The sequence below is a fragment of the Falco peregrinus genome, chromosome 1 (assembly GCF_023634155.1).
Source record: "Falco peregrinus isolate bFalPer1 chromosome 1, bFalPer1.pri, whole genome shotgun sequence".
Classification (NCBI taxonomy): Eukaryota; Metazoa; Chordata; class Aves; order Falconiformes; family Falconidae; genus Falco; species Falco peregrinus.
In genome coordinates this window covers 129764853-129791483 of record NC_073721.1, presented here as the reverse complement: position 1 = coordinate 129791483, position 26631 = coordinate 129764853, and the positions used below count along the sequence as shown (strand labels likewise).

General features: G+C 54.4%; 3 protein-coding genes across 20 annotated transcripts in view; 1 reads left to right on the top strand and 2 right to left on the bottom strand.

Annotated features, from left to right (window-relative positions):
* Positions 1 to 4230, bottom strand: part of MYO9A (myosin IXA) — a 184219-nt gene extending 179989 nt beyond the window's left edge. For 9 of the 10 annotated variants that reach the window (XM_055818976.1, XM_055818992.1, XM_055819003.1 and 6 more), the window contains exon 1: positions 4076 to 4230. The gene's annotated coding sequence lies outside the window, so the exon portion shown is untranslated. The remainder of the gene's footprint in view (positions 1 to 4075) is intronic. The other variant, XM_055818981.1, reaches the window with a different exon arrangement.
* Positions 4231 to 4351: 121 nt separating this feature from the next.
* On the top strand, positions 4352 to 11611 carry SENP8 (SUMO peptidase family member, NEDD8 specific). Of its 2 annotated transcripts, none has more exons than XM_055818956.1 (2): positions 4352 to 4446; positions 9192 to 11611. In XM_055818956.1, the coding sequence occupies exon 2, from the start codon at positions 9235 to 9237 to the stop codon at positions 9871 to 9873; it is 639 nt and encodes a 212-aa protein (XP_055674931.1). In that variant the 5' UTR covers positions 4352 to 4446; positions 9192 to 9234; the 3' UTR covers positions 9874 to 11611. The 2 variants fall into 2 exon arrangements, with proteins under 2 accessions (XP_055674931.1, XP_055674940.1); XM_055818965.1 differs by lacking the exon at positions 4352 to 4446 and adding an exon at positions 7772 to 8547.
* Positions 11612 to 13646: 2035 nt separating this feature from the next.
* Positions 13647 to 26511, bottom strand: GRAMD2A (GRAM domain containing 2A). Of its 8 annotated transcripts, XM_055818902.1 has the most exons (13): positions 26434 to 26511; positions 25494 to 25830; positions 22760 to 22887; positions 21975 to 22032; positions 20443 to 20515; positions 20258 to 20361; positions 19381 to 19479; positions 18331 to 18402; positions 17344 to 17406; positions 15932 to 16088; positions 15486 to 15585; positions 15271 to 15378; positions 13647 to 14762 (listed from the first exon to the last, which is right to left on the bottom strand). In XM_055818902.1, exons 2-13 carry the CDS (start codon positions 25527 to 25529, stop codon positions 14759 to 14761), a joined length of 1002 nt encoding a protein of 333 aa, XP_055674877.1. In that variant the 5' UTR covers positions 25530 to 25830; positions 26434 to 26511; the 3' UTR covers positions 13647 to 14758. The 8 variants fall into 8 exon arrangements, with proteins under 8 accessions (XP_055674877.1, XP_055674887.1, XP_027635869.1 ...); XM_055818912.1 differs by lacking the exon at positions 25494 to 25830 and having other exon boundaries at positions 22760 to 22873; positions 26434 to 26469; XM_027780068.2 differs by lacking the exon at positions 26434 to 26511 and having other exon boundaries at positions 22760 to 23594; positions 25494 to 26339.
* Between the last annotated feature and the right edge of the window lie 120 nt (positions 26512 to 26631).

Here is a 26631-nt window from a genome sequence, read left to right as displayed (position 1 = left end):
AAAAAAACACAACAAAAACCCCTTAGAAGCAGCAATACACAACCAGGTAGCATAAAAAATTATGGGTGGTTTCTTAAAAAAAAAAAAAACTGTTTGTGGCAAAGGCATACAGCTCCCACTTTACCTCTATGACTTTTCCATAGGTAGCCATTGCAGGATTCCTCCCCACAGGAAAAAGAAAAAGCTACCATGATGACCAGCAAAGACATAACTCTTCATAATATTTTAAAAATAGATACACAAAAGGGTTCAATTCTAAAAATCACTGTTTAATACACTTCCCTTCTGAATGTTTATATTTTCTGAGGTCATATAGTTTGTTGAGTTTGCTTTTAATGTGTAATTCCAAGACACAAAAGTTAAGACATTGACACTATACAGGAGTGAGACATACATCACACTGTGGCATTCAACCTGCCAAGCACAGTAGCAAGACTAATATTAAAAGTCACATAGAGAAAACAAAGACTATTCAATTTTCCTTTTTTCCTGTTGTTATCCATTATCTGGCAAGTTTCACATGTTTGGTCTATATATTCTGAACCCTGAACACCTATGCCTTCACACATATCCCCAAAGCCTATGGAAATATTTGGCCTGCATAGAAGAAAAATAAATGACCATAAAAATAATCTCAATTGTGATCATCTATAGACATCCTGTCAGCAGCATTTCACCTTTACAAATCAGTAAGTAACCCACACCTAAGCTTTGTGACAATCTCAGCCATCTAACCTGAAAACATAGCAGAATATTTTTGCAGCAGGAACCCAAACAAATTAACAAGCTTCTTCCCAGAGGAGGGAACTACCCAGACACAACCAAAATTTCCAATGATACTGCTTTTGTCCAGAGGAATGCTAGAGAGTCTTGAATTTGCAAACTTAAGCCACGATCCTTTAAATATTTATGCTCATGTTTACTTTTTAGAGAAGAAAGAAATGCTGTTCACTCAAAAGGAAGTTAAGCAAATGCAGACACGCAGGACCCGAGCCTGAGAAAACAGGGTAAGTGCATCTTTTTAACCTCAACACAAAAAAGCACCCTGCCTTCCAAAGCTGGAACCGCACCTACCCATCCTGGGGAGCCAGACTGCACAACCTGGGCAAGAGCTTCATACACTACATAACGAATGGGCCTTCAACCTCAGGGAACATGACAGCAAAAGAATCCATCTGAAACCAACAGGATTCCTTCCCGCAGACAGCAGCTCTTCTCAGGCGCTCAGTCTGCCTTAGTGCTCCTCAAGTATCTCACGTGCAAGTGGGACTGGAATCCTATTTTATTTACAAACCAATTGGACCCAGGAATTTCTGAAATAGAGTTTGACCAGCTAAGATACTCCAAGTGGGTCAACGACCTTGTTTTCTTCCTAATAAATGTATTTCTAAAGGAATTATGTTCAAAAGCTCCACAGTTTAGAGCAAGAACTAGAATTTGGCAGAGAACTGCCATGCTATGCTCACCAAAAACCACCACCCCAAATGGCTTTAGAAACTCTTGGATCACATTTGCTCACAGTTTTGCTAGATTCAAGGTATTTAAGGCTTCAGGACTATGTGGCATGCCCCAATCCCAAGGCTGTGATGGCAAATCCTGGTCTTCCTCACCAGCTGCCCAGTGGTGCCAAGCTGAAAAACCAGAGGCGGGACCAGCACCATCCCTGTGCTCCCAGTACTCCCCCTGCAGACTTGCAGTTGATGCCGAGGAGCAATCATTCCATTCTTCCACCCACAACCAGACACCCACCTTCCAGCAATTAAGCGTACACAGGTGATTACAATTTCTAGTACAGCCCTACCTCAAAATGAGCTAAATTAAGGGTGCGCAGGTAACCTCAGGTTTCACATTTCCCAAGCTTCTGACCCCACATGCTTCACATTCTCAGAGGTTTTCTTGCAAACACGATGAACACTCACTAAAATCACCATGACCATCTAGATAAAAATAATTTAGGCATAAAACATTTAGACAGATTTTCCTAGCAAAGGATCCTGAAGGTTTACTAGTCTGAGTTTTAGATGGCATATATAAGCACCAACATGTGTAAGATACAGCAGATATGTCAGCCATTTGATACCTTTCAACCTTAAAATGCAGCTTCCCCACCCAAAAAAAAAAAAAAGGTAAAAATGGGGTAAAAATGTGAACTTTATAAACTGTAACTGCAGATGCACAGAAGAAAGAACTCTGAGACAGCCTGCAAAACTGAGCCTACAATACTTTTTTTTTTTTTTTTTTTTACACAAATAAATAGAATCATGGAATTCAAACAAAGCTTTTTTCAGAGGTGCCACTGCTGGGCCACTTGCTTTTCAATATTCAAAAATGAAACATTGCTAAAGCCATCCTGATTTTTATATGATTGCAATAAATAAATAAATTTAAAGTTGCATCATCACTGATAGCCCAGGAAACAAAAGCTTATTAGTCCTGTGCCAGGGCTGCTGAATTACCTTCCCTACTGTCAGCAGCAAGGCCAACAGCCTCCAAAATAGTCTTGGGGATGAAAAATCACGGCTAGGAGTGAGAGCGAAGGCTGTGAGAGCCTTCACGAGGGAAAAAATGCAAAGAAAATCCTCTTAATTGAAAAAAATAATTAAAAGATGAGAAAAGTCACTGAAATGGATGAGTTTGCTCAAAAACGCAGGAGAAATAATTATCGCATGACACCAGGACGATGGGCCGAAAAGAATATGCTCTGCAGTAGTAACGCAGCCTCTGTGACCCCAGCCGGAGCTCGCTGGTGCCCACAGTTAAGCCGAGCTCAGTCAGGCCGTGCCCAAGCATTCCACCGCCCGTCACCATCACGTCCACGCACATCTCGTCTCCTGACGAGAAGACAACGGTCCCCTGTCATTTCCTAGCACTCCCCTGGGGGAGGAAAAAAAAGTCAGGAAAACGTCTGATCCAGACAGAAACCTGTTTCTCCAACTACTAATCTATTTATGAAGCAACTTATTAGAGCGCTTCGTTATTGATTTAGCCAAACACCGTGCTGTCTTCCCTCCCCGTAGCAGGCACTCTCCCTTCCTCTGCCGCTACGTGATTATTTTTTTATACGCCGATGGGCAGGGTAATGCGCTGCAGCAACGGACGTGAAAGCCATGATTTCTGCTGAGCTCACGCTCCTGACTTTGTTAATCTCAGCTTGATTTCAGGATATGAAAACGTAAATGGAAGAGGAGGAAGCCGATCTATAAGCAGAAGGGCGGCAAAGAGCCCGGCCCTGAACTTACAGCAGGTCCTACCGCCAGTCACGTCGGTGGAGATATTTTGGTGTTTGGGGGTGGGGTGGGGGTTAAAGCAAAGGCCGTTTCGCCTACATTTAGAAAAATTCCAGAAAGAAATACCGACTATTTTAACCTCCCGAGGTGCAGCGCTCTCGTGAGGGTCCGGCGCGCCGGGGAGCCGAGGCAGCCACCCCTCGGTGGCGGGAGGGAGCCGCGGGCTGGCGGCGTAACGGGCGGCCGCCTCGCGCCGCCGGCGGGGCCACCACCACCACCGCGCCCGCCGCGGCGCCCATCGCCGTGGCGTCGGGCCGCCCCCCTTGGGCAGCCGCGGGATGCCGCCGACCACGGACGGCAGGTGACACTGCGGGAGCTAAAGCCCCCCCGCCGCTACCCCGGCCGGTTCCTTCACGCCTCGCGCGTCCCACCCGCCCCACGACGGGCGCCAAGGGCGGCGCACCGACACCGGGGGCACACACCGCACCGGCGGCACACACCGGCCGCCCCTGCGCGCTCCCACGCGTGGGGAGGCCGCCGCGGGGCCCGCGGACTGGGCAGCCGCTGCACCCCGGGGCAGCCACGCGTGGGGGGCTTGCCGGGCCCAGCCACCCCTCCCCGCTGCGGGAACCCCGCGCCACCGGCGGGGCTCACCCTACCTCCGCCAAACAAAAGCTCCGCACCGGTACCGCGCGATGTCCCACCGCGCCAGCGGGGTTCGCCTCACGCCGAGCGGGGCGCGGCGGCCCCGGCCCCAAGCGGCGGCTCCGCCCGCGGGCTCCGCTCCCCCTCACAAACACCCCCACCCGCCCGGGGCCACCGCCCCTGCCGCCGTCCCACCGCCTCACCTGCCTGCCGGGGCGCGGCGCGCCGCCCGCCGCACTGAGGGGCCGCCGAGGGGCTCGCGCGGGCGCTGCGGGGCCGCGGCAGGAACGGCCGCTCCCGCCGCCGCCGCCCGGGCGCTGCCCGACTGCCCGCGCGCGCCTCCCGCGCGCACCCGCCGACGGCCGGGAGACGGGGGGAGGCCGGCGCGCGACACGCCCATCACCCCGCCTGCCGCCACGCCCCTCAGGCCGCGCCCCAAGCCTCCCTGCCCCCGCGCCTGCGCGCACCCTGCGGCCACTGGGTCATTACGACGCGGCGCTGCCTGCTTTACGGCAGCGCGCAGCAACCGGCCGGCGCCGGCTCGGCGGAGGGCGAGCGGGCTATGAGGCGGCAGGTGAGCGGTGGCGGTGGCGGCGGCGTGGGGAGGGCCTGGGCCGGGCGGCGTTGCCATGGCAGCAGCGCCGGCGGTGGCGTCCCGGCGGTGGCTGCCGTGCCCGGTGGGCGCGGAGGCCGCGGCCGTCGGGAGTCCGTGCCGGCTGCCACCGGGCCCGAAGACTTCAGCGCGCGTTTTGAAGGAAAATCGTTACAGTTGTTCAACGTGGAGCCGTGTTACCGGCACCGGGTGAGGAGCTGGGCCTTCCCGGCCGCCGCTGGGCCCGGGCGGGCTCGCAGGGAGCGGTGCTGCCGGCCGGGCCCAGCACCCCACCCTGGCCTTGGCCCTGGCCCTGCTCCCGGCCCAGGCCCCGCCGGCCCACACCGACCCCCTCCGTGCCCGTTTATTGCCATGGAAGCGGCAGCCGGGCGAGCGAGCCCGCCCCGGGAGCTGCTGGCCAGCCCTGACCCGCAGCCGCACCGACTGCCGGCCGCCGGCGCACGCTGCACTTCGGGCAGGTCGCCCCCTGCCCGCACCGAGGGGTGACAGCCCGCAGCCGTGCTGCCCCACCTGGGGCGTTCAGGTAGATGATATGCCCTCCCTGCGCTTCCCACTACGCTCTCAAGTACTTTCTGAAAGTAGGCAAGCGCGATCCATCGACACCTGGGTTAACATCATTCTGATGAACCAAGCCGAAGAGTTTCTCATCCTTACTCCTGGGAGTCTCGCTGGCATCTCTCATCCTCAGGCGTTTGGGTCACTGGGGTTTTGTTCCTGTTAAACTTAATGCTTTGGCCAGCCCCATCCTGGGGTGCAAAACACATTTGATTTAGTAGCATTTGATGTAGTTCCTCCAGCTTTTAGTTTATTGGTCTAGTATATAGTGAGATGTTGTAAAACAAAGCAAGGTTCTGGAGTTTGGTTGCGTAGAGCACATGTATGGTTTGGGGAGTTTGTCGGGAACGGAAAGGCCTGGGTATTGTCTGTGCGTACAGAAATTAAGAATGTTTTCTTCTGAGTCTGGTGTTCAGGGCCTACTGAATCCGCAAAGACTCTGTTCTCATATCATACAGAAATTATAACCTATAGGCTACAAAGAGATTGCTTACATTTAACAAAAGAGTAGACAGGTACACTTCTTTTGTGGCTTAGTTGTTCAATTTGGCTTGAGCTTCTTCTTCAGCTCTGTTAGGAGACAGGTAAGTACAGAGACTCAGGTGCCAATAGCCCAGCCCAGCTCATGCCAATAAACAAAAACTGATGTTCCTTGTCTGATCTTGCCACCATTAACAACAACCACTAATAAGAGCAGTGAGGCAATGTCTAAAAACTGTATTTCCACTAAAAGGAAATGGTCTGGTGATTAAATCATGGGGCCTTTTACTCTAATGGTTCCAAAGGCTTCAGCCAAGCTGCCGAAAACTTCTCTGTTCCTCCTACTCTTCCCTGATGAAGTCTGAATAATTTGTCTTTCAGGTGGCTTTTTGTATGTACCTTCATATTCTTTAAAATTGGTACAGGAATTTAGTGACGTGGCACCTTAAAATATTCACTCTGCATGTGATATTTAACTTAGTGAAATAGACTTTAGGAATCTGATTCATCCTTATTTATGCTCTCTTTGCTCCATCACTGCCTATTTACACTCAATTACTGGGGAGTTGCGTTCCCTGGCTCTCAAGTGCTGCCTTCAGAGTGCAAGGCAACAATTACATGCAGAAGGTAGTTGTCTTTAATGTTGTGAAAATAATAGGTTTGGGGGTTTTTGTCAAGTATTACAAAACACAGGCTTTGCCTTGCATCCTGGACACGAAGAAGTCCTGTCAGTTTATGGATCAAACTTGCATTAACGATGGCAGCTTATTTGTTAAATTGTTATGACTTAGAGATGAGACAAACTTGACTTCTTGCCATATTGATGCAAGATGGCACCATTTTCAAATCTATAAATGAAATGGGTGGTTTCAGCTTGGTTGGCTTGATGACATTTTTATTGAAATGCTCCTTTTTCTCTCCTGGGTGTTCTCATCTTAGTGCTCAAAACAGGGCAGATGAATATCCCTCTGAGAACCCAAGGATTAAAAAGAGTTTACACAAACTTCAGCTACTAACATGCAAATAAAGTGAATGAGCAAGGCTCTTGTTGGCAACTTACAACAAACGTTCCAGGCCTACGTCAGTATTTATTTCTATTTTTATGAAAACTTCTGAACAAAGTGTGCCTGAGCCTTCAGGAAGCAAATCCCAGCTGTGTCTGAGCAGAGTTGCTTCCAGTCTGCAACTGGATTTCAACACCCCTTAACGTCAAAGGTACCCTGATCCATATCCCAGCTTCTCTGCGGATTCATCTTTAGCTGTAACAGCAAGGTTCTCCCCAACAAAGCAACTTCGCTGATGGCTTTTCACAGCTGCACTACTCAGCCCTCACCACTTACCTTAAGTGGCTCTGAAAGGCATCTGAGCCTAGGAAGGGCTTTCCTTTAAGCTGTGCACTGCACACGGTGAGTCACCCTGCAGAACTCACAGGCAGTTTCACAAATACCAGATGGCAATAAAATTTAAAAGTAGTAGCTAGTGGCAATTAAGCATTTGCTATAACCATTTTCCCTTCCTGACCGTAGGAAGCTGCCAAATACCATCTTTTTTTCTTCCCTTCTTTCCTTGACTGAAAAAAAAACCAACAAAAAAACCCAAATGATGTTTCTGCAGAGTGGAAAATTAATACAAGACGCTTCTTTCTTTAGCCCATAATCCTGTTTGGACTTGAGTGGAAAAGTATTTGCTGTATTTCGTACATCTCCAGGAGAAGATGAAGCAGAAAAAACACACAATAAAGGAAAATTTGGGGCGTTGTATGGGCACACGCAGAAAAAAATTCAGCAGTGACCCTGCTAAACCAGCAAACTGGTCGCTTCTAGGCTTGCAGGATGTACAGCTCTTTAAACAAGACTATATTCAGGCATGTTATGGAGTTGCTTGGACTTAGTTTGGGGTTTTGGTTTTATTTTTGTACTGCAGGCTGTTGCAAAGGATTTGCTCCACAAACTTGGAAATAGTTTGAGTTCATTAACGTAGGAAGCGTGTCCAAATACCATTGTGTTTGGCCTAGTATAAATAACAATGACTGCTCCCCTTCCTTGTTGGTGACTCTTGCTGCTTGGCATCTCTTGGCTCTATCAGCGATACACAAATAGTTATTAGCTTTCTCAGGCCCCAGATACGCTACCTCTTGGCCCTTCCTTCCGACGTGTTACACATGCAGCATGCTTCATCCATTTTGTTATTTACAAGTCACGTGTGATGTGACCTTGCCAAGATTTTTTAGAGATAAATCTCTCTTCATTTCTGCATACCTGGCCAGGAAGGATTTTTTTTGTGATTCATGTTCCAATAAGAAGCACAAATCTACTTCTTTCTAACATGTGAACCACATAACATTTGATTTTATTTTTTTTTATTTCCCCCATCATAATAATTAGTATTTCATGTATAGTAAATATTTTGGGTTGGCTATCGAGCAGCGCCTCCTTGTGTGCTGTACATCTTTCTTCCGACACGCTTTGACCCCCTGGGGCGCCAAGACAGCAAGTGCACCAGCCTGGGAAAGGGAAGGGTACGGCTGGTGGACCGGGATTAGCGGATACTCTGATAACCGGATAAACGGAAGGACTCAGAAGTCCGGCCTGGAAGACCTGTTGAAGTCCCTTAAGTACGTCCTTGAACACATGGGTGGGGAGGACAAGGTGCTACAGTCAACTTGAATTCCCAGGAGCCTTTTTAAGGATAAGCAGCCTCTATTTGTTGAAAACAGGCACAGATTAAGAGGGAAGAACATAGTCTGGACAAAAATAGAGTATTAGGCATTAGACAAAAGACTGGAAAGAGTGGGTCAGCATGACTGCTCACTTCTGTTCACAGGTGGACTTCACCAGTGGGAGCCTGCAGGGATCTTCACCCCTCAGCACACCCACGAGCACTTTCTCCTGTCATGCACAAAATTTTGGCAAGTTAAAACCTGAGCTTAAAAAAGATAGGTGTTTTGCAGACCATCCAGCTTCGGTGGTACTTGATTTACTGAAATCTCTCCTGGCTGGGTAGAGACTTGCCCTAAAGATTCCCACAGTAAGGAACTGTTTTGTTTGTGATCTTGTTTTGCTTTGTTTTTACTCATCGCTGCCTTGCCTCCTGTGCTGGCGGGCCAGTAGGTTTTCCTGGAACAGGTCATGCATCTGGCACCTATCTATGGCACTGCGAGGTGAAAGGGACCGTATGGCTGTAGACACCCCCAAAAGAATTCTCTTTAAAGAATACCAGCAACGCAAAGAATCACAGCAATTGTCACTGTGCAGGTGAAACACTGAAACGCCAAAAGACCAGCCGACATCTCCTAGATCCTCACGTATGGTTTCTGTGAGAACCACAGAACTGAAGGCATGCCTGAAGCTCCTGAGCAGGAACTGCTTTGAAATCACTTTGCTATGAGGCTAAGATCACAACGATTAAATATTTATCTAATTGGAGCCATGCACTGCTCCTAGAGCAGCAGAAGAGCCCAGCTCAACCCATCATGCGTTGCAGATGAGGAGCTGCATGTCGTCTGTCTGCTCATCTGGCAGATGGTTCAAATGCTGGTCCTGCACATATCCGTCTGGGAAACAGGCTTTTGCTCACTGTTCACTGAGAAGGCGCTCGAGATGTTTGTTGCACCGTATCTTGTCCCAGGTGTGATCCAATTCCTTAACTCATCTTTCCTTTCTATGTTTCAGCTTTTGAAGTTTCCTGGAGTGCTGTGGCCCCAACCTGAGCAGGATGGACCCCGTTGTTCTCAGTTACATGGACAGTCTGCTGAGGCAGTCGGACATTGCCTTGCTGGAGCCCCCAAACTGGCTTAACGATCACATCATCGGGTTTGCCTTCGAGTACTTTGCCAACCACCAGTTCCAAGAATTTAGCGATCAGGTTTGTTTTATCAGCCCTGAAGTGGCTCAGTTCATTAAATGTGCCCTTAGTCAGGAAGAAATAGCCATATTCCTTCAACCTCTGGACCTTCTCCACAAGAAGCTAGTGTTCTTGCCTGTCAACGATAACTCCAACCAGGTTGCTGGGGGCACCCACTGGAGCTTGCTGGCTTATTTCAGGGACAAAAAGTGCTTCGCCCATTACGATTCCCACAGCAAATGCAACTCTGTCCATGCCAAGCAAGTGGCAGGGAAGCTGGAGGCCTTCTTGGGCAAAAGAGAGGGCAAAGCAACCTTTGTGGAGGAGAAGGCACCTGCCCAGCAGAACAGCTATGACTGTGGGATGTACGTGATCTGCAACGCAGAGGCTCTGTGTCAGGGATACCTCAGGGGCCGGCCGGAGCCTTTGCTGCAGCTCCTTACCCCCTCCTACATCACACAGAAGAGATCGGAGTGGAAAGCTCTCATCAACAAACTGGCACAGAAGTGACTGAGATGCAGCTCCAGCCCCACCCCCCTCAAAAAAATTGCCTTCCCCGTCCTCAAGGCAGCACCCCCAGTGCCTGAGGGAGATGCCCATGCGCAGGATTGTCCCAAAGAAGAAGAATGTAACCCCTCCAGCATGGCTACACCCCCCAAACACCCTGTTCCCTCCTGAAAAAGCCTTAGTCCCTTCTGGAAATCACTGGCCTTTGAACTTCTAATGAGAAAAGTCACTTTGCTTTCAAAGACATTTTCCTCTCGATGGTGAATTTTTACGCTAATTGCTGAGGCAAAATGGGCTGCTGAAGAGCCTTCTCTGCCTTTGCCCAGCAGGCAACACACCTTTGTTAGGCGGCTTTAATTGGCTATAGGCATTGCTGTTCCAAGCCAGGTTTAGCAAAAGCCCTTTAAAACCAAGCCCCTAAATGCTTTATTATGGCTATTTCTAATTTGTGCCTCCCGCTAGTGGTATTTGAGCAGTCTAAGATTTAGCAGCAAGGATTTTTTACCCCTCAAAATCTTAACACTGAGATGTCGATGTCAAAAGATGAGACTCCAAAGGAAATGCTACAATTAATTAAAGAATGGAGCAAAACCAAAATCAGTTTTCTTCAGATAGGTACTCCTAGGCTGTACAGCAATAGCTTTTTCTTTTGTCCCCCACCTTTGCTTGTTCTTAATACAAATGAAAACCTGACTCTGAACTGCTGGAAAATTAATAGGAAGCTGAGAAACCCAATCCTAGGAAAGGAAACTTAATTGAGATGAAAAGCAACACTCACTCTTTGAAGTTTGGTTTTTTTCATTACAATTTTAGGTCATCTACATTCAGGGAGGGCTCACCAGTGCTCCCCAACCCTCGTTAGCATTCGCTGCAGCTGGAGCATAAGAGGCAGTTGCTGCTTCCTCTAGCACAAAACCAGTTCTGTTACCCGAGATAAAAAAAAAAAAAAACCCACACATCAGGGAGAACAAAAGGACAGAGTTTGAGGTACAAAAGCCAAAGATAACTGTGGTCTCCTTGAAGCCCAAAAAGTCCTTAATACACCTCTAATTGAACATGTTTCCTCCTGTGCTGGATGCTGGCTGGGATCTCAGAGCAGATCCTCTCGTTAAAAGACAAGCTTAGCAGTGGGGAAAATAAAAATTAAAATGAGATGTCGTTGCAGAATAAGGAGTAACCTCTAACCTCGTGAGGAGCAAAGAGCAGGTTGCTCAGGTGGTGACTAGCAGGGCAGCCACACCCCAGCGCGCCAGCTGGATCAGGGAGGGAAATCCAGGTTAAATATAACCCTTGGAAAAGAAAAGAAAAGGGGGAAGGATTATTTTGAACCTGGAGCTCTTCACCCGTGGTATTGCCAGCCCAGCCCTACCGGGGTGTGTGTGCACTGGCACAGCACCGTGGCGATGAACTGTAGGAAAGGCTTAAACTTCCCCTGTTGCCAAGAGAAGGAGCCACAGCCCAGGCTCTTCACAAACACCTGAGCGAACACGCAGGGGCCGCGGTGGGGCAAGGCAAGGGTCGAGGCCTTCCCCTCCTTGCTGTGCTGCCAGCGGGCTGGGGCCTCCCTGGAGGACCCTCTCCCTGCAGGACCCTTCCACTGCTCGGGTTGAGCTGAAAGCCCCAGAGATGGCTGAGCCGGGATCGGGCCGCTTGCTGCAGGGATTCACTTTGGACTCCGTGGGGCTTTGCTGGAGCAACATCACTGCCACTCCCGGGTCCAGAATAAAACTGAAACCAAACCGTGTGCTTGTCGGTGTCTGGTGGTGCATGTCAGTGCCTGGTGGTGCACCGCTGCCCTGCTGGGCGGCCCACTGTGCCCCAAGTAACCAGCTGGGCAGTTAATCACACCTTGTCTGCAGCAACAACTCTTCCTCAGCCAAGGCAGAGAACAACACTGAGCGCCACAGCGTCGTCCCAGCTTTTCCGCAGGCGCTGCCACTCTGCCTTGTGGTACCGCAGCCACGATGGTTGTGACTCAAGGGCAGAGCCTCGGGGCTCGCAACAGCTGCTCGGCCACTGCATGCCCTGCCGCGGGTGGAACCGCACGGAGATCAGCCTCAGAGAGCCCACCAGGCCAGGGACAGCCCTGCCCCTGCCCTGCGTGATGGCCAGGCAACCGTACAGGCTGATTTAATCTCCTAATGCCATTTTTAGGGGTTGGTGAGGTCTGGGGAGGAATGCAGACAGAGAGGAGGCAGGATCGCGGGTGTGACTGGGGGAGGATCTAGGGGACTTCAGAGCAGGGGCTGTGCTCATCTGGGGGGCACCCAGTGCTCCTTGTTCCTGACCCCAAGGGATGGGCCAGGGCTGCCAGAGCCAGCAGGGTGAGCACCCAGGGGTGTTTCCTGCACACGAGGCTTTTGGGTGGCGTTTCTTTACACAAAGAAAAGCAAATAAGTTCAAGCAGGGCGTCAGTGGGAGAGCTAACACACTGACCAGGCAGGCAAACATAGAGCCTTGCAACCGGCTCCTGGCAGCAGGGACCCCCAAACCATGGTAGGGGCTCACCCCGGGCTCCTCCAAACCCACTCCACATCAGCTGCCTGCACCTGCAGGTTGTCCCACCGCTGGCTTTAACCAAAGAGCCCCGAGAGCAGCCGAGGTGCCCATTGCCGTCACATGCCTGGCCCAGGCTGGGCATAGGGACAAGGGACCTCATGTACCTGCTTTGTATTGGGTGCTGTGGAGCACCCAAAAAAATACCAGGCTGGGCACCCGAGACCAAAAAACTCCCAATCCTAAAACCTCTAAATCTCCTTTTTGGAACCATAAGCACCACTTTGAGAGTAAACCTGTTAAGTAGCAACTTATTTTTAGAAAATCCAACCCTAAACACTCTAAACCCATTTTAGCAGCCACACTGGCAAAACAAGTCCCCAGTGGGGATGGGGCAGCAGCAGGACATCACCTTTCATCTGCCAGGTCACCCACAAAATCAAAGGCTCCGATGGCCCCATAATGCCAGGACTTCGAAGAAGCAGCGTCGATAGTTTGGCCAGAAACATGGCCGAACCACAGACCGCACCCCTAGCACCCCAGGGTGCTCAGTCTCATGAAAAAATGGGGTGACACCACCTCAGTCCCCACTCAGCCAGCACCGCCTTCCCTGTGGCTTTCAAGTTGAGCCATTTTCATGCATTTTGCTGCATAGGCCAGGCTGGCGGCGGGATTTGGGTTGCAGATGCTCAGGAAGGAGGAGGAGGAGGAGGAGGAGGAGGAGGAGGAGGGCGGCTCACCCTGTCCACCCCAGCAGGACGGGGCTGCAGCTCTGCACCCTCACCAGGCACCCAGTGGCCCGGCCCCCAGCCTCGGCGCCGCATCCTGCAGTCTCTGCTGCCACCTAGCGACGCTTCCCAGCCCCCGCGCCCGGAGCATCCCCGGCCCTGGGTGTCCCCTCAGAAGCCACCCCGGTCCCCCTGCCCCAGCCAGGGCTGCATGCCCAGCCTGGTATCCCCCCCGGCATGGCCTGGGAGACACGCAGGGTGACATTCCCTGCTGTAGATAAATGATGCTGAGCGCCCACCAGCATCCCAGCAGCACTGGAGCACACAGCATCCCTCCAGCCTGCCCTACTGGCTGTGACACCGGGGGCAGAACAGCCCCAGGCCCACCAGCCCTGGCCCTAAGGGAGGACAAGGATATGCCCCGCGTCCCCATGCCAGGTCATGTGCCCCTGGCCAGCAAAGGGGCACCAGGGCAGTGCACATTCTGGGGTACCCAGTTGCAGGGCTCACAGCCTGGCACCGCTGCAAGGATGGCAGCAACAGACAGCGATGTGCTAGAAAATCCTGGGTTTATTTTCATTTAAAAGCCCTTCCGAGCCTGGAGCGAGCAGGGAGCTCTTCCCCAGCACTCGGGGATTTGGCCCCATCAGCACTTGTCGTTCCCAAAAAATAGGAAAGAAAAATCAAAGGAAACCACACAGGTATCACCTGCCACCACAGCATGCTCCCAGGGCAAGCTGCAGGACAAATCCTGCAGCACTCAGCTCTGCATGGTGACGAGGTTCACACAAGCAAGGGCACAGACATGCTGGGAGCCAGGATGTTCACCGGTGCCAGGCGCGGGCTCCTTACGGGATGTCTTAATGAGGCAAGCAGGGCTAACGAAGCCTTGGTCCAGCACCATTGCCAGGTGCAGTCCCCAGCGAGGACGCCTGGCCTGGAGGACCCTAAAGTGCTTTGCAGGGGACACTCACACACACGCACACCCAGAGATGGCCCAGTGCTCCAGGAGGGAAGGGCTGCGGGCCGCTGTGGAGCCCGGCAGAGCTGTGGGGGCCCTGGACTGTGCCCCCACCCTTGGCTGCTGAGACAGAAGATGCTCCACAGGGCTGGTGGACCCTTTCTCCGTGTCACCGCAGACCCCCGGGGCTGGGGCCATTCCTCCAGTGACAGCCCTGGGGGTACTGACAATGGGACGAACAGGTAGGCTCAGCCCAGAGCTGCTGCCTGGGCCTCACTCAGAGCAGCAGCAGCAGCTCATCCCCATTTTTGGGGGGTCCCAGTAAGCCTAAGGTCATCTTTTAACAAGAAAAACCCAAGCCTGGAATAAAAACCAGCTCCCGTTTTAGCAGCAAGTCCTAAAGGGAGGTCCAACCACTCGGCAGCCCTGAGCCATCATCCGGTGCTACGGCACAGAAGCATCACGGGGAGAAAACAGGTTTCCAGTGGGACAGGGAGTTGGCACCGGTGGCCGTGAGCTGGCAGGGCAGTTTCACCGGGAGCGGGTGCCAGTAGGAAGAGAGAAGATACTTGGTCCCATTTTACCGGCCAAGGCAAAGCCAGGCCACGTGCAACAGCCACAGCCAGGAGGACGCAGCACTGGGATCTGTACACAGGGCGCCAGCATCTCAGCATCCGTCCTCAGCCAGCACTGCGGGCCATGGTCACCTGCAGGCAAAGAGCGGGGTGAGACGGGGCGAGCAGCTGCAGAGGCACTGTGTCCCAGCCTGGCGCCCAGGCCCTGTGGGCACAAGGAGGGAGATGCCCTGATGTCCCCAACCCAAGGGAACCCACTCCTGTCCATCCCTTGCTGACACCCACCACGGACACGTTAGCCCCAGGGCACAGCCCAGCTCCACTAAGATGCCCTGGTGCTTCCTGCAACTGGAGAACCAGCCCCAAACCCACAAGGAAACCTCTTCCCAAGGGCTGAAAGCCTCGGGACAGAAGAGCTTTCTCCAGTCACTCAAACCAGCAGCTGACAAGATCATCTATTGCATGGGGATGGCACTTCGGGGTCTGCCATCAGCCATCCCAACAGCAGCCACAGAATAAGGGACAAAGCATCCCTGGGACATGTCACAGAGCACAGCCGTTGCTCTTTGCACCACATCCCTCAGGTCCTCCACTCACAGTGTGACACACCTGCACCAAAGTGTCCCCAAGGGTCCCTCACCTCCTGTGCCCACGGGAGAGGTAGTCCCGGTTCAGAGAGCAGAGCTGCTGCTCCAGACGGAAGATACGAAATGCCAGGTATGAGGAGGACACGACCAGGAGGCAGATGCTGGGAGCAGAGGAACAAGCACAAGTGCTCAAAGCCTGTGGCTGAGATGGACGCTCCTAGCACAACCCCCACCCTCCCCACACCAGGGCTGCCCTTGGCACACTTACAGCACAATGAAGATCTTCAGGAGCTGGTAGTCAGAGGGTCTCAGCTCCGCCACGCAGCTCTGCTCCACCTCCAGCTCCTCCTCAGTGTTTATTGCACTTTCTGAAATGCAAGCCCAGGGTCAGCAGCACAGTGGCGCTGGACAGATGCTCCTGCTCTTCTGGCAACCGGGAGCCTTCAAGCATCAAATATTCCTCCCTCATGGGCCGACACTGCCCGCATGGCCTTACAGGCACTCGCTGAATGCTCAGACCCCACAGCCAGGAGACCCCACCCCATCCCAGGACCCCACCACTGACTCCCAGACTCTACCCTGCTCATCTGCAACGCAGAAGTCCCTGCCAGGAGAGCAAAAGATGGATGAACATGTATTTATGGGGGTTTAAGCCCAGCACCGTGTGCAGGGCAGGGCACAAACCCGTGTCCCCAGGTCAGACACAGTCCTTACCCGAAACCAGGGGCTCCTCAGAGGTGAAGGAGCTCTCCTTGGCACTCAGGCTGCTGACAGAGGTCCGATGGATGCACTGGTAGTCAGTGTCCGGCAGTGACAGTGACAGTGAGGCGGGTGACACCTTCCTCCACTTGCCCTCGGGGACGATCACCTCCTGCGGGAACAGCCCTGGGTGAGCTGTGCCACCAAACAGCGGTTTCTCCCATGAAACCAGCAGTGCCATGGACACAGCGGGGCCAGATCCAGACTCAAACCTTACAGCATCTCCACCAAGCACCAGCACATCCGAAGTATCATCCTAAGGGGGAGCTGGTCCTCCACAATGGCCCCGTGGGCACACAGGTTCCTGCTGCCACAGGAAGGAGCTGCCCGTGCACCCCACACCCGCCCCAAATACCGATCGCTGCTTCCTCTACCCCTTGAAACTCAGCACGGTCACCTGTCATCCTCCGAGAGCCCCTTGCCCACCCCATGGCTCAGCATCCCCATCCCAGCATGCCCTGGAAAGGCATTGAATCCAGTGGGGTTTCCCTGATGGAAAGTCCCTGGGGCTGGAGCTGCTGAAGGGCTCCATTCCCTGGCAGCACCCGGAGATGCTGCCAGCCCCAATCACTCCTGACTTGGCCCTTGAAAAGCACCTTCAACCCCTGGGATGCCACCCCACCTGTCACCTCCTGGTCCAGTGTACAGGACCACTGGCCCACACAGGCCACCCCAATTGCCACCTCCTGCACCCAGCCTGATGCACAGGGCCACCAGCCCAAGGAGGACACCCTGCTCAGTGTCCCTGTACAGCCCAGCACAGCCACAGCACCAGCAGCTTCGATCCTGCCAGCCAGGGACACAGCTGCCGTGGGCAGAGCCGAGCCCTGCCGCACTCCGAAAGCAGCAGGATGCATCCCCTCATGCTCTCTTGGTCATGCTGCGGTTCAGAAGGCTTTTCCCTCTCCAGCCTTCCAGCTACGAGCCATCCCACAGGTTTCTGGACATTTCAACCACATTTCCAGCCTGTTACCAGTGTTGACAGCTGTGAACAGCATCAGCTGGCAGGAGTGGAGCGGCGGCATTTTACACATCGCTCTGAAGCTTTTTCCATTGATAAATGGACCCACCAAGACCAACTGGCCAAGTCATCGGCTTGTGCTCAGCCACACGTTGTTGAAGTCATCCTGACCCGTCCATTTCTGCCAAGTCCGGGTATGAACATCCTGGAGGACGAGCTACAAAGGCACAACCTTTGCCGGCAGCGAGGGGAGAGGACCAACCCTGCACCCTGCCAGTGGCTGCCAGCTGAACCTCAGCATGCTGCAAAGGCATTAGACCCACCAAGGGGCCAGGCAGATGCTCTCCTGCCCACAGCATGAGCTCAGGGGGGTCCTTCCCTCCCCAAGAGCTGCCCTGACCCTCACCAGTGACACGGCGTCAGGCTCCTCTGTCAGCTCCTTCAAACTCAAGCTCTTCTTACTCGAAACCTAGAGAGGAGAAAGAAATGGGTGCCAGGGTGCCACCCCTCTCTGCTTCAACCTGTGCCAGAAAATTGAATTTTGACTTTTCCAGCGAATCTGTGTAGAGCAGCTGCTTAAAACTTGCAAGCACAGGGATGCAGGGGATGAAGAAGAGCAGCCGGCAGGGGACAGGGCACCGCATTGCTGCTTCCCATCACTAAAAACCCTACAGGGCCATGGCTGAGCCAAGGACTCCTGCGCTGGCCTCGGCTCCCAGCGGACGGGATAAACCCTTGGGACAATATCTGGGCAGAGCCCAGCACATTTCAAAGAATAAATTCCCCAGTTCAGCAACAAGGCTGAGTCACCCAAATCACCGCCCCAGCAGAGCCAGCAGACACCCTTCTGGGCGGGAAAGGGCCCCAGCACGGCTTCCCACGTGCTTCAAAGACAGGGAGAAGAGTCCCCGTGATCCTCCTCTCAGCTCGAGGGCTGATGGATGTCTTCCCCCCTTAAGACTTTTTAATTCAATTTTTTTTTACTTTGTACCATTTTTCCTCCCCTTAAAACTTTAGATCTGGGGAAAAGGCAGCATATGTGTGCGGAGTGGCAGAACTAGTATTACTACCAGCTTATAAATAATTCATATACACGCCCTGGGAGAGAGCAGAAACTCCAGGCTCTCCCTCCGTCATCTCATCTGTGACCCAGAAAAGGTCAGCGGTGGCTCATGGGGACAGGATGTGCCCAGGGCATGGCTCCTGCCCCTCTTCCCATCCTTTGCTGTGGAGTGAGGATGCTGGGAAGAAGCAGGTGGGCACCAGGGAGGGATTTATGAGCAGCCTGAAGCCTCGGAGGTGGTGAAGACCTCTGCTACCCAAATGCAGCCCAAGGGGCGAGCACAGAGCCCTGTGGCCATCGAAATGCCATCGGATGTGGGGTGGAGGGTACCTGCAGGTGCGTGCAGACTCTCCTCAGGACATCATAGACACTGTCGCGGGAGATGAGGGATACGAAGATGTACTGCAAGAGAAAAGAGAGAAGCTGCCAGGAGAGATTCCCTCCCCTCCAGAGTCTGGTTCTCCACAGGCAGGGGACAGGCAGAGACATCCCGCCCTTGAACCTCCCCTCCTTCAGGAGCCACATCCCCACACAGGCATCTCCCTGCAGAGTTTCCCTGCTGTTATTTTTGCAGCCTGCTAAAACCTGGACCAGATTTTTTATGGGGCCAGTTTCGTTCAGCTGCTGTTCCTATGGGGCCTCCCGTGCTCAGCCCAAAGGGATGCAGCAGCAAACGGGGCCGGGAGCGACCGAAAACATTCCCATGGATCAGCACAAGGGGACACAGGGCAGCGCTCACCTTGCCGGATGCAGAGCCCAGATGATGTGCAAAGCAGCCTTGCAACCACATTGCCTTGAACCCAAATCCTGCCTTGAGCCACCCCCTGCTAAAATCCTGCAGGAATAACCCCCTTCCCAAAATCCCGCAGGAATAATCCCCTCCCTAGCAGCGGACAGGCAATGCACAATGCTGCCAGCAGCACCTGAGCCTGCGAGGACTTGGACACTCCGAGCAGAACTACATCAGCTCACTATGGCCACCAACACCCAACATGATTTTCAAGCTGGAAATTCAGCTCCTTAACCAAGTTTTCCACCAGCTCAGGTTGAACACTGGCCCAAACCCTTCCCCTGCTTGCATTCAAGGAGTCTCAAGGTTTTATTTGAGCCTGGCAGGGATTTGTCAGGCTCGGCCGAGTTTCACTTGAGCTTTGCTTCACACAGAAACAAAGTGAAATTCAGAAACAAAAAGCAAAGCAGTGGTGTTTGCCCTGGCTGGCTGCCAGCATGGAGAGCAGTGCTCACTTCCCAAGTGGCCCACGCTTTCACCCGGAGATGGGAATTGCTTTGTTCCCTGCTCTCAAGTCACAGCCAACTCAGACCAGGGCATCCCCGGGTTGCAGCGAGGCCAGGTACCGATGCTCAAAGTGCCGGCCTTACCTTTCTGCTGGCATTGGTGGTGATGGCCAAGCCATTGGGCAGCAGCCGAGCAGTCTTGTGCTTTTTTATCAGCTGCACGGAGACCACTGGGATCACAACCTGGAAGGCAAAAAGACACGGGGAGGGGCAGGGACAGGCATGGCACAAGCTTGGGGAGTTTCTTTCACAAGGTGTAGATTTAACACACATTGTAACTACGCTCCAAGCAGAGCAGTGACACAGGGATTTGGCATTTCACAGAGACAGCTTGTTTTTTATTAAAGGTCACGGCATCCCCTCCCTATGTTAATCTCAGCTCGGAGGTGGTTTTTACTTGATCAAAACAGTGAGGACATGGGGAAAGCATCATCCAGCAGGTTTCCCTAAGACCTGTTACAAGAACCCCCTGCAAGCCTGGGGAGGGTTAAAAATAAGGCAGGATGTAATTTATGGCAAGGTAAATTCACTGAAACCCCGCACTTCCTTCAGATATTTGTTTAAAGCAGCTGACAATAAATAATTCAGTTCTTCAGCCCAGTTTTAAAGGAAGTAATTCCTCTGCAAGATCCCTGTCATGCACCAGACTAACAGGGAAACACTGTAAATCAAGAAGAAAAGCCAACAGATTCAAATCTTTCCCCCAAAAAACCTTCGATCTTCCTTCAGACGCCACTGCGGCTTGTAGGTTTTGCATCAGGAAATTTTAAACTAAACCAGTATTTGGTTTCCCCAGGCAGATGTCACGGGTGATCAGAGTGGGGGGCACAGCTGCACTCCCCTTTACACTGGCAGTTTTTGACAGCGATTTTGGTGGTATTTGGGTGTGGGAGGGGATAAGCTGTGGCACAGCCTGAGCTATGAGCCCTATGGGACTAGGGTGAGCTGGCCTCCATGTTACCTTGATGTCCTTCCCAAAAAGATTTGCGTAGAAGCAGAGCCAGTTAGGGGAGATGTAAAGCCTTCCCTGGATGAGGATATCTCTCTGGAGTGCGCAGGAACAAACTGCAAGGCAGAGAGAGGGACATGGCAGACTGTGTGCCAAATCCTGCCACCCCTGTGCCCACCCCTTGCCATGTCACCCACCTTTCAGCACGCTCTCCTCCGTCGGGATGTCCTTGAACAGCTTGTGGTACTGGGAGTTGTACTTGCTAGCAGCCTGAAAATGAAGCAGAGCAGAAGTTATCTGGTGACCTTGCTGATAAGGAGACCCAAAAAACACCCTCTAGCAAAACAATCTCCCTCGCCCCGCACCCGGGACCGGCGCAGCGGGGTCCCGCTGGGCTGGCGATGGCGGGCCCGCAGGGCTAGAGGAGGTTCAGATGACCCAGCACCCAGCAAACGCTGTGCCATCCTCCCAGATAAACATTTCCCCTAATATCCAAGGAGGCTACTGAGCCCCTGAGAGGAGCTGGTTTTCTCCTGGACTCATCCACGGGCAATTTATTTTGCCCAGCGGTTTCTCTCCTCCTCCTCAAGCTCTTCCCTTATTCGGGGCACAGTGACAACACTTGCTTTGCACCCATCGCACCGCGCCATCCAGCTATTTATATTCCCGGTGCCTCTTCAAAGCCTGCCAGCAGCCGCGGCAGGAGGCTCGGCAGGTTCACCCTTAAATAATTCTGTATATAAGTTAAAGGCTCCGAAGCAGTTCAACACTTTGCAGCAAATCCACTCAATTAATCCTGTAAGGCAGCATGGGCAGACTTGTGCCCCCTGCCCTGGAGGAGGCAGCGCCCCAGACCTCAGGGTGCTCCCCAGGGACACGGCTGTCCCTGTGGCAGAGATGGCTGCCCCCTAAAATCCAAGGGACAAGATGCTTTGCCAGGATGCAGAGAGATCCAGCACAGCTCAAAGGGCCCCGGGGCAGCAAGGCTGGTTTGCAGGCAGCACCACAGGGAGAGCCCTCCTGCCCACACTGACAAGGTCATCTTTGCTCTGCACACCTTGTCACCAGATGAGCCGGGCCGTAAGAGGATCAAGGCTCAGCATCACCTGGGGTCAGCTTAGACAGTCCCTGGCAAGACACCGGGATGGTGGGGGCACCGGTGGGACCGTTTCAGGGGGACAAGGAAGGACATGGAGGGGACTGTGGCATCACCTCCAAGCCACCACCAAGAAACACCCCTTGGCCACAGCACAAACCTGTTGCCAACCCCACAACCCTCTCCGATGCCTCTAAATAATCAACAAAATGTTATTCTCCTCCATTTTCTTCATGGGGAAAGGCAAAATGCCTCCTCCCTCCACTTCTTCCTCTTCCAGAGCATCTCATTTGTAGATGGACAGAAAATCTCTGCTTTGGGCAGAATCTGAATAACCAAAAAGGTTCCAACAGACAGGAACCAAGCTGCTTGCAGTCAAGATTTCCACTTTGTCCTTTGCTCTGGGTGGAAAATCTTGAAAGTGTTTGCAAGGCAGATCACAGGCCACACAAACTGTCATCGGCTCCCCTGAAAATGCAGGCAGGAGCCCCTGCCCTGCAACAGGAGCTGCTGCGGCTTCGCCTCCAGCTCCCGCAGCCCACACCCGAGACCCCAGGCAGGCTCCTCCGTGGTAAACAGCCGGGGTCAGGCTACAATGAACCAGCTCATTTGCTCACAAAGCCAAAGACTTACCACTTCCCGGTGGCACTTCTTGATGTCTTCATCCTTCAGTGCTTCGTTCAGGCGGAGGCTGGAAGGAAAAATAATAATCAGGTAAGTGAAGAGCCCCAGGTCTCTTGCCTGTTCCCTAAAGCACATATGCCGCAAAAAGAGACACCACAAGCTGCAGAGGACCAAAGAGAGACCCTGGGAAGCCATGTTTCAGATGTCTCAGTGATTTATTGTAGCATTGGGCATTGCTGAGGTTAAATAACAGCTACAAAAGGCTAATCTTTGTCTGGCATCAGGCTGATGGCGAGCTGGTGGAGACACCAGCACCAGGGTGCCCGTACCCAAAACACAGCCCAGCACCAGAGGAAGGAGCCCAGAGCTGCCCCCAGCAGCAGCCTGGGACAGGTCAGGAGCTGGCAATGGGCAGCTTTGGCCAGGTCAAAGCTTCCCCAAGGAAAGCACAAACGGGAATTTGGGAACATGCCTGGGCAGGAGGACGGACTCTGTTTTGGCCACGCACAGGGGCATTCATCACACAGGCAGATGGAAAAACCACAGAGACAGGGAAATCCGCCCAACAGCCTCAGCCATAGGAGTAACATTCCCTTCCCCAAACCCCTCCCCCCTCCCTGCTTTTATAGACCAAATATTTGAGGGGGAAAACAAAGAAGGGACCCACTGTGCCCACCCCTCGCTGGCAGGTTGCATTTGGGGGCTTAGAAGTAGCAGAGATGCTGTGTGAGGTCACAACAGGAGGAAAAAAAGACCAAATACTCAACCGAAGCCCCCAGGACACTGCCCCTCACCTGCCATCAAGGGAATCCAAACTCTTTTCCTTGTGGGATGCCTCCAGTTTCTCACGGCCATGCATGGGCTCAGGGCTCTTCAGGGGAGCTGCTCTTTCATGCATTGGCTTGGTGCTGCAAGGAGAAGCCTGTCAGCCCACACAGGGAAGGAAAGAGGGGAGAGATGCATTTTGGAGCCGTAAATCCATTCTCTTCAATCCCAGTCTGCACACAGACGTTAGTATCTCTGCTGCTCAAGGACAGCAAAAGTATTTTTGTGATTTCTCAAGTCACATGGAGAAAAAAACCCAGGCATTTCTTGCCAGGAGCTCCCTGGTGCTTGCAACCGAGTGGGTCAAGGAACAGCGACTCCCTCTGATAACACCCTCCAAAGCAGAGCCTCTCCTCCTCAAGAGATGGAGACTGGAATGGGAAAATCACAGGTCTGCAAACTCCCTGGAGTAATGGAGATTTCAGGCAGCGAGGACCAGGGTCTGCTCCTCCAGGTCAGCAAAACACCATCTTCCCAGGGCAGAGCTTGCCGAGGGCACCACCTCTCTCCTTTAATTGCTCCCCTCTCGTTAAAGCCTGTTGTTTACTATCATGAATTTTATCAGAGGTGCTTATCGACCGCAACAGGTAAAGTAAACACACTCCTAGCGCTGCGCAGGGAAGGTTATCACCCGGTGGGCTAGAAAGGTGACACTTCCGCCCTTGGCAAACCACAACCAGAGATAGCCATGCTGCAGCGCTTGGCACCGAGCGCCAAAGTGGAGCACGATCCCAGGGGACTGGGGCCAGAGCAGTGATCCATGGGCTCCGGCAGAATGGCAGAGCCAGCAAACAGCCACCAGACCTACAGAGAGGAAATTATTCAAGGGAAAAGAGCTCAGCTTACAACAGGCAGGGGGTGATGCCAGAGCAGGTGGGGCACAGGCAGGACAGCAGCAGGCAGGATGAGTGCAGAGCTGGAGTTCATCCCAGTGCCCACAGGGATGATGCCATGGTGGCGCAGCAAAGCCCAGGCAGAGAAGCCATACCAAACTGCTTCCTACATACAAAGGGGCTCTTTTGCCACCTGTATTTCCTTACATGCACCCTGCTACCACTCCAAGGGGCTCATATGAAGGAATACCCATCTAAAATATGCCCCACAAACTCCACGAGAGGCAGGACAGGGGCGCTTCACCCCAACAGCCATGCCCAGACAGCCTGAGAGTTGAAGCCACGTGAGCCCCCGTGTCCCCACAGCCTTGGCAGCCCAATCAAAACACTGTCCCGATGCAATGGAGCCAGGCTGAATCCCAGCTGGAGGCATGGGAGATGCTCCCTCAAGATGCAGCACATATGTGGGGCTGCAGAAAAACCAAACACAAGTTACTGGTGCCATGCAGTTAGGACCAGGCTGGGAATCAGCTCCTGGATCCCTGCATCATGGCACTTGCAAAGTAAACAAGCTTCCCACATGGCCCCAAAGCCCGAGCATTGTGGAAATGGGACAAACACACAGAGGGTGTGGGGTTTCTTTGGGAGAGGCTCAGGTCAAACGATGTGTCTGTAAGAGAAGGGACACTCTACTGACCAGAAGCACTGAAATAACATCAAAATAACATCTCTTGGAATCACACGGAAAAGCTTTTCCCCTGCCTGATTCTCAGACACCCCATGCCTTCAGGACGGGCAGCCCTGCATCATGAACATCCTCTGCCAGGTGATACCACGCTGCCCTGAAGCCGAGCCCCATATTGTGGAAGCACCGAAGCCTTCACCCCCCCCCCGCCCCCGTGCTGGAAAAGGGGCTCTAACCCATTCTGCAGCCTCCCTCTCTGGAGCTCAGTCTGCTCTGGTTTCCCCCACATCATCCCTTAAATCCCCAAGCAATCGCACTGCTTAATCCAGGCGAGCGGATTTAGCCCTGACCGGGGCTGACACGAAAGGGCACCCCGTGCAGGGGACAGGGAGAGGCACCCTCTGCTCGAGGCAAGGGCATCAAGAAACACCCCCCCCCCCTAAGGTCACTGAACCCAGAAATCCCCTGAAACAAAAAAGGCCAGAAGCTGGAAAGCACTTGAAAGTGCTGCATGGTCCTGTCCCAGTTTTCTCTCCCTCTTACGGTCACTGCCAAGGACAAGTCCCAGGTCAGAAGGCCCCTGGACACAGCACTGGTACCGAGTTGCTCCAGGGCATATCTGGGGGCTGTGAGGAGCATCCTTAGCCCCAGTAGAGACATTGCAGCAGCTCCCTCATCTCCGCTCTACAGATCTCACTCCATCCTGGCTCCCAGATGCAGCAGGGATAGAGATCCAGGGTTCGGGAACACAGGATAAGATAAGGTTGGACTCCAGGCACAGCTGACAGGGAGGTCTCCCTGCCAAGAGCTGCTTCCAGCTCTGGCATACAAAGGAAAACACTTCCTAGCAGCTCACACTGTCACGCTTCTCGAGAAATTTTTTTAGCAGGAAGCTGCTCCTGCAGGAAAATCACCGTCCCAAGTGTCCCAAGTTACGAGCAGGACAGGAACAGTTGGAGCACTAAGTCCCCAAAACAAGGCACAGCAGGCGGGCGCAGGAGTTCCCGGCAAAGAGAACACATTGCTGGCGAGGTGCCGACCCCCTGGGCGCTGTACGGGGGCTCACACCCCCACCCTGCCCGCACCGCCTCCCCGAGGCTCCCTGCTTGCTTCCTGCGCTGCAGCTTTGCCAGGCGAAGCCCGGTGCTTCTCCCTGCCCCCGGATCAGCACCTCCCTTCCCTTACGCAGCACTGGGATCCAGCCTGGAAACGGTCTGGCATGAGCCCCTCCGGCGGCGTTTGATTTTCGCTGGATCCCCTCCCCGCCGCCGGCGCAAGAGGGAAGCGTGTGGCGGAGGCAGGAGAGGGCGAGCCGGGGATTTCGCCCCCAGAAAAACCCACGAGGATCAGGGCCAGAGGGAGGCACTTGCGGCCGGGCTGCCTCGGCCCAGGCGAGCCCGGGCGGGATCCGGCGAGCTGCCCTTGTTCCCGGCTTTCAAGGTCATTTCAGTCCCGTGTGCCGGCTACTGGAGCAGAGCCACCGCCGGGGATGCTGGAGGGAAGCGGCCGGTGCCGAGCGGCGCTGTCAGGAGAGAGGCAGGAGGTCAGGGGGGGCGGGGACGGCGCCGCGTGTCCCCGGGCCCCGCGCCTGGGGCGGTCCCCCTGTCCCCGGCGGGCCACGGCCGGGGCGAGCGCCAGAGCCTCAGGGCCGGCAGGTCTCGGCGCCCCGCAGCCGGGATGCGGCTTCGAGCCGGCGCCGCTGCGGGAACCCCGTGCGCCGGAGCCAGCCCGGCACCGGGCCCCACCGGGGCAGCCGCGGGCCGACAGAGCGCGGCCGCCGCCCAGCACCGCCGAGGCGGCCGGAGTAGCCCCCAGGGCCAGCCCCCAGCCTCCACCCACGCCCGGAGCCGCCCCGCAGGCAGAACCGGCGGCCTCGGGCCGGGCAGCGCAGGGAGCCCCCGCCCGGCTCGTTCCCTCAGCGAGGCGCCGGGTGCGGGGGGGCCCGGCGCTCCCGCGCTCCCCTCAGAGCGCTCCGGCCGGCAGGGTCTGACACCGGGCTCCCCGGCGGCACCAGGGGCGCGGCCCCGTCCGCCCCCTGGGCCCGGGCCCCCCCCCCTCCGGACCCCCCCCGCCCCCGTGGCCCGGCTCCGGCTCCGGCCCCCCGGTGCCCCCCAGCCGCCCCTACCTGCGCGGCGGCCCCGCGCTGCCCGGCGCCGTCATGCCCCGCGCGCCCGACCTCCTCGAGACTCCCCGTCGCCCGCCCATTGGCCGCCTGCCTCCACGCCCCGCCCCCACCGCGAGCCCCTATTGGCCGCTGTTGCCCATCGCCGTCTTCAGCTCCCCGCCCAGCGCGCCCCGCCCGCTGGGAGGAGGGGCGGGGCCA

Bases quoted from the DNA above. Each gene is read 5' to 3' on its own strand.
- SENP8 (XM_055818956.1), top strand. From the start codon at position 9,235: ATGGACCCCGTTGTTCTCAGTTACATGGACAGTCTGCTGAGGCAGTCG.
- GRAMD2A (XM_055818902.1), bottom strand. From the start codon at position 25,529: ATGCCAGACCGTTTCCAGGCTGGATCCCAGTGCTGC. The intron at 20,516-21,974 runs GTAAGTCTTTGG...CTTCATTTTCAG, and splicing joins AGAAGTGCCACCGGGAAGTG to GCTGCTAGCAAGTACAACTC. The intron at 20,362-20,442 runs GTGGGTGACATG...TCTGCCTTGCAG, and splicing joins GGAGGAGAGCGTGCTGAAAG to TTTGTTCCTGCGCACTCCAG.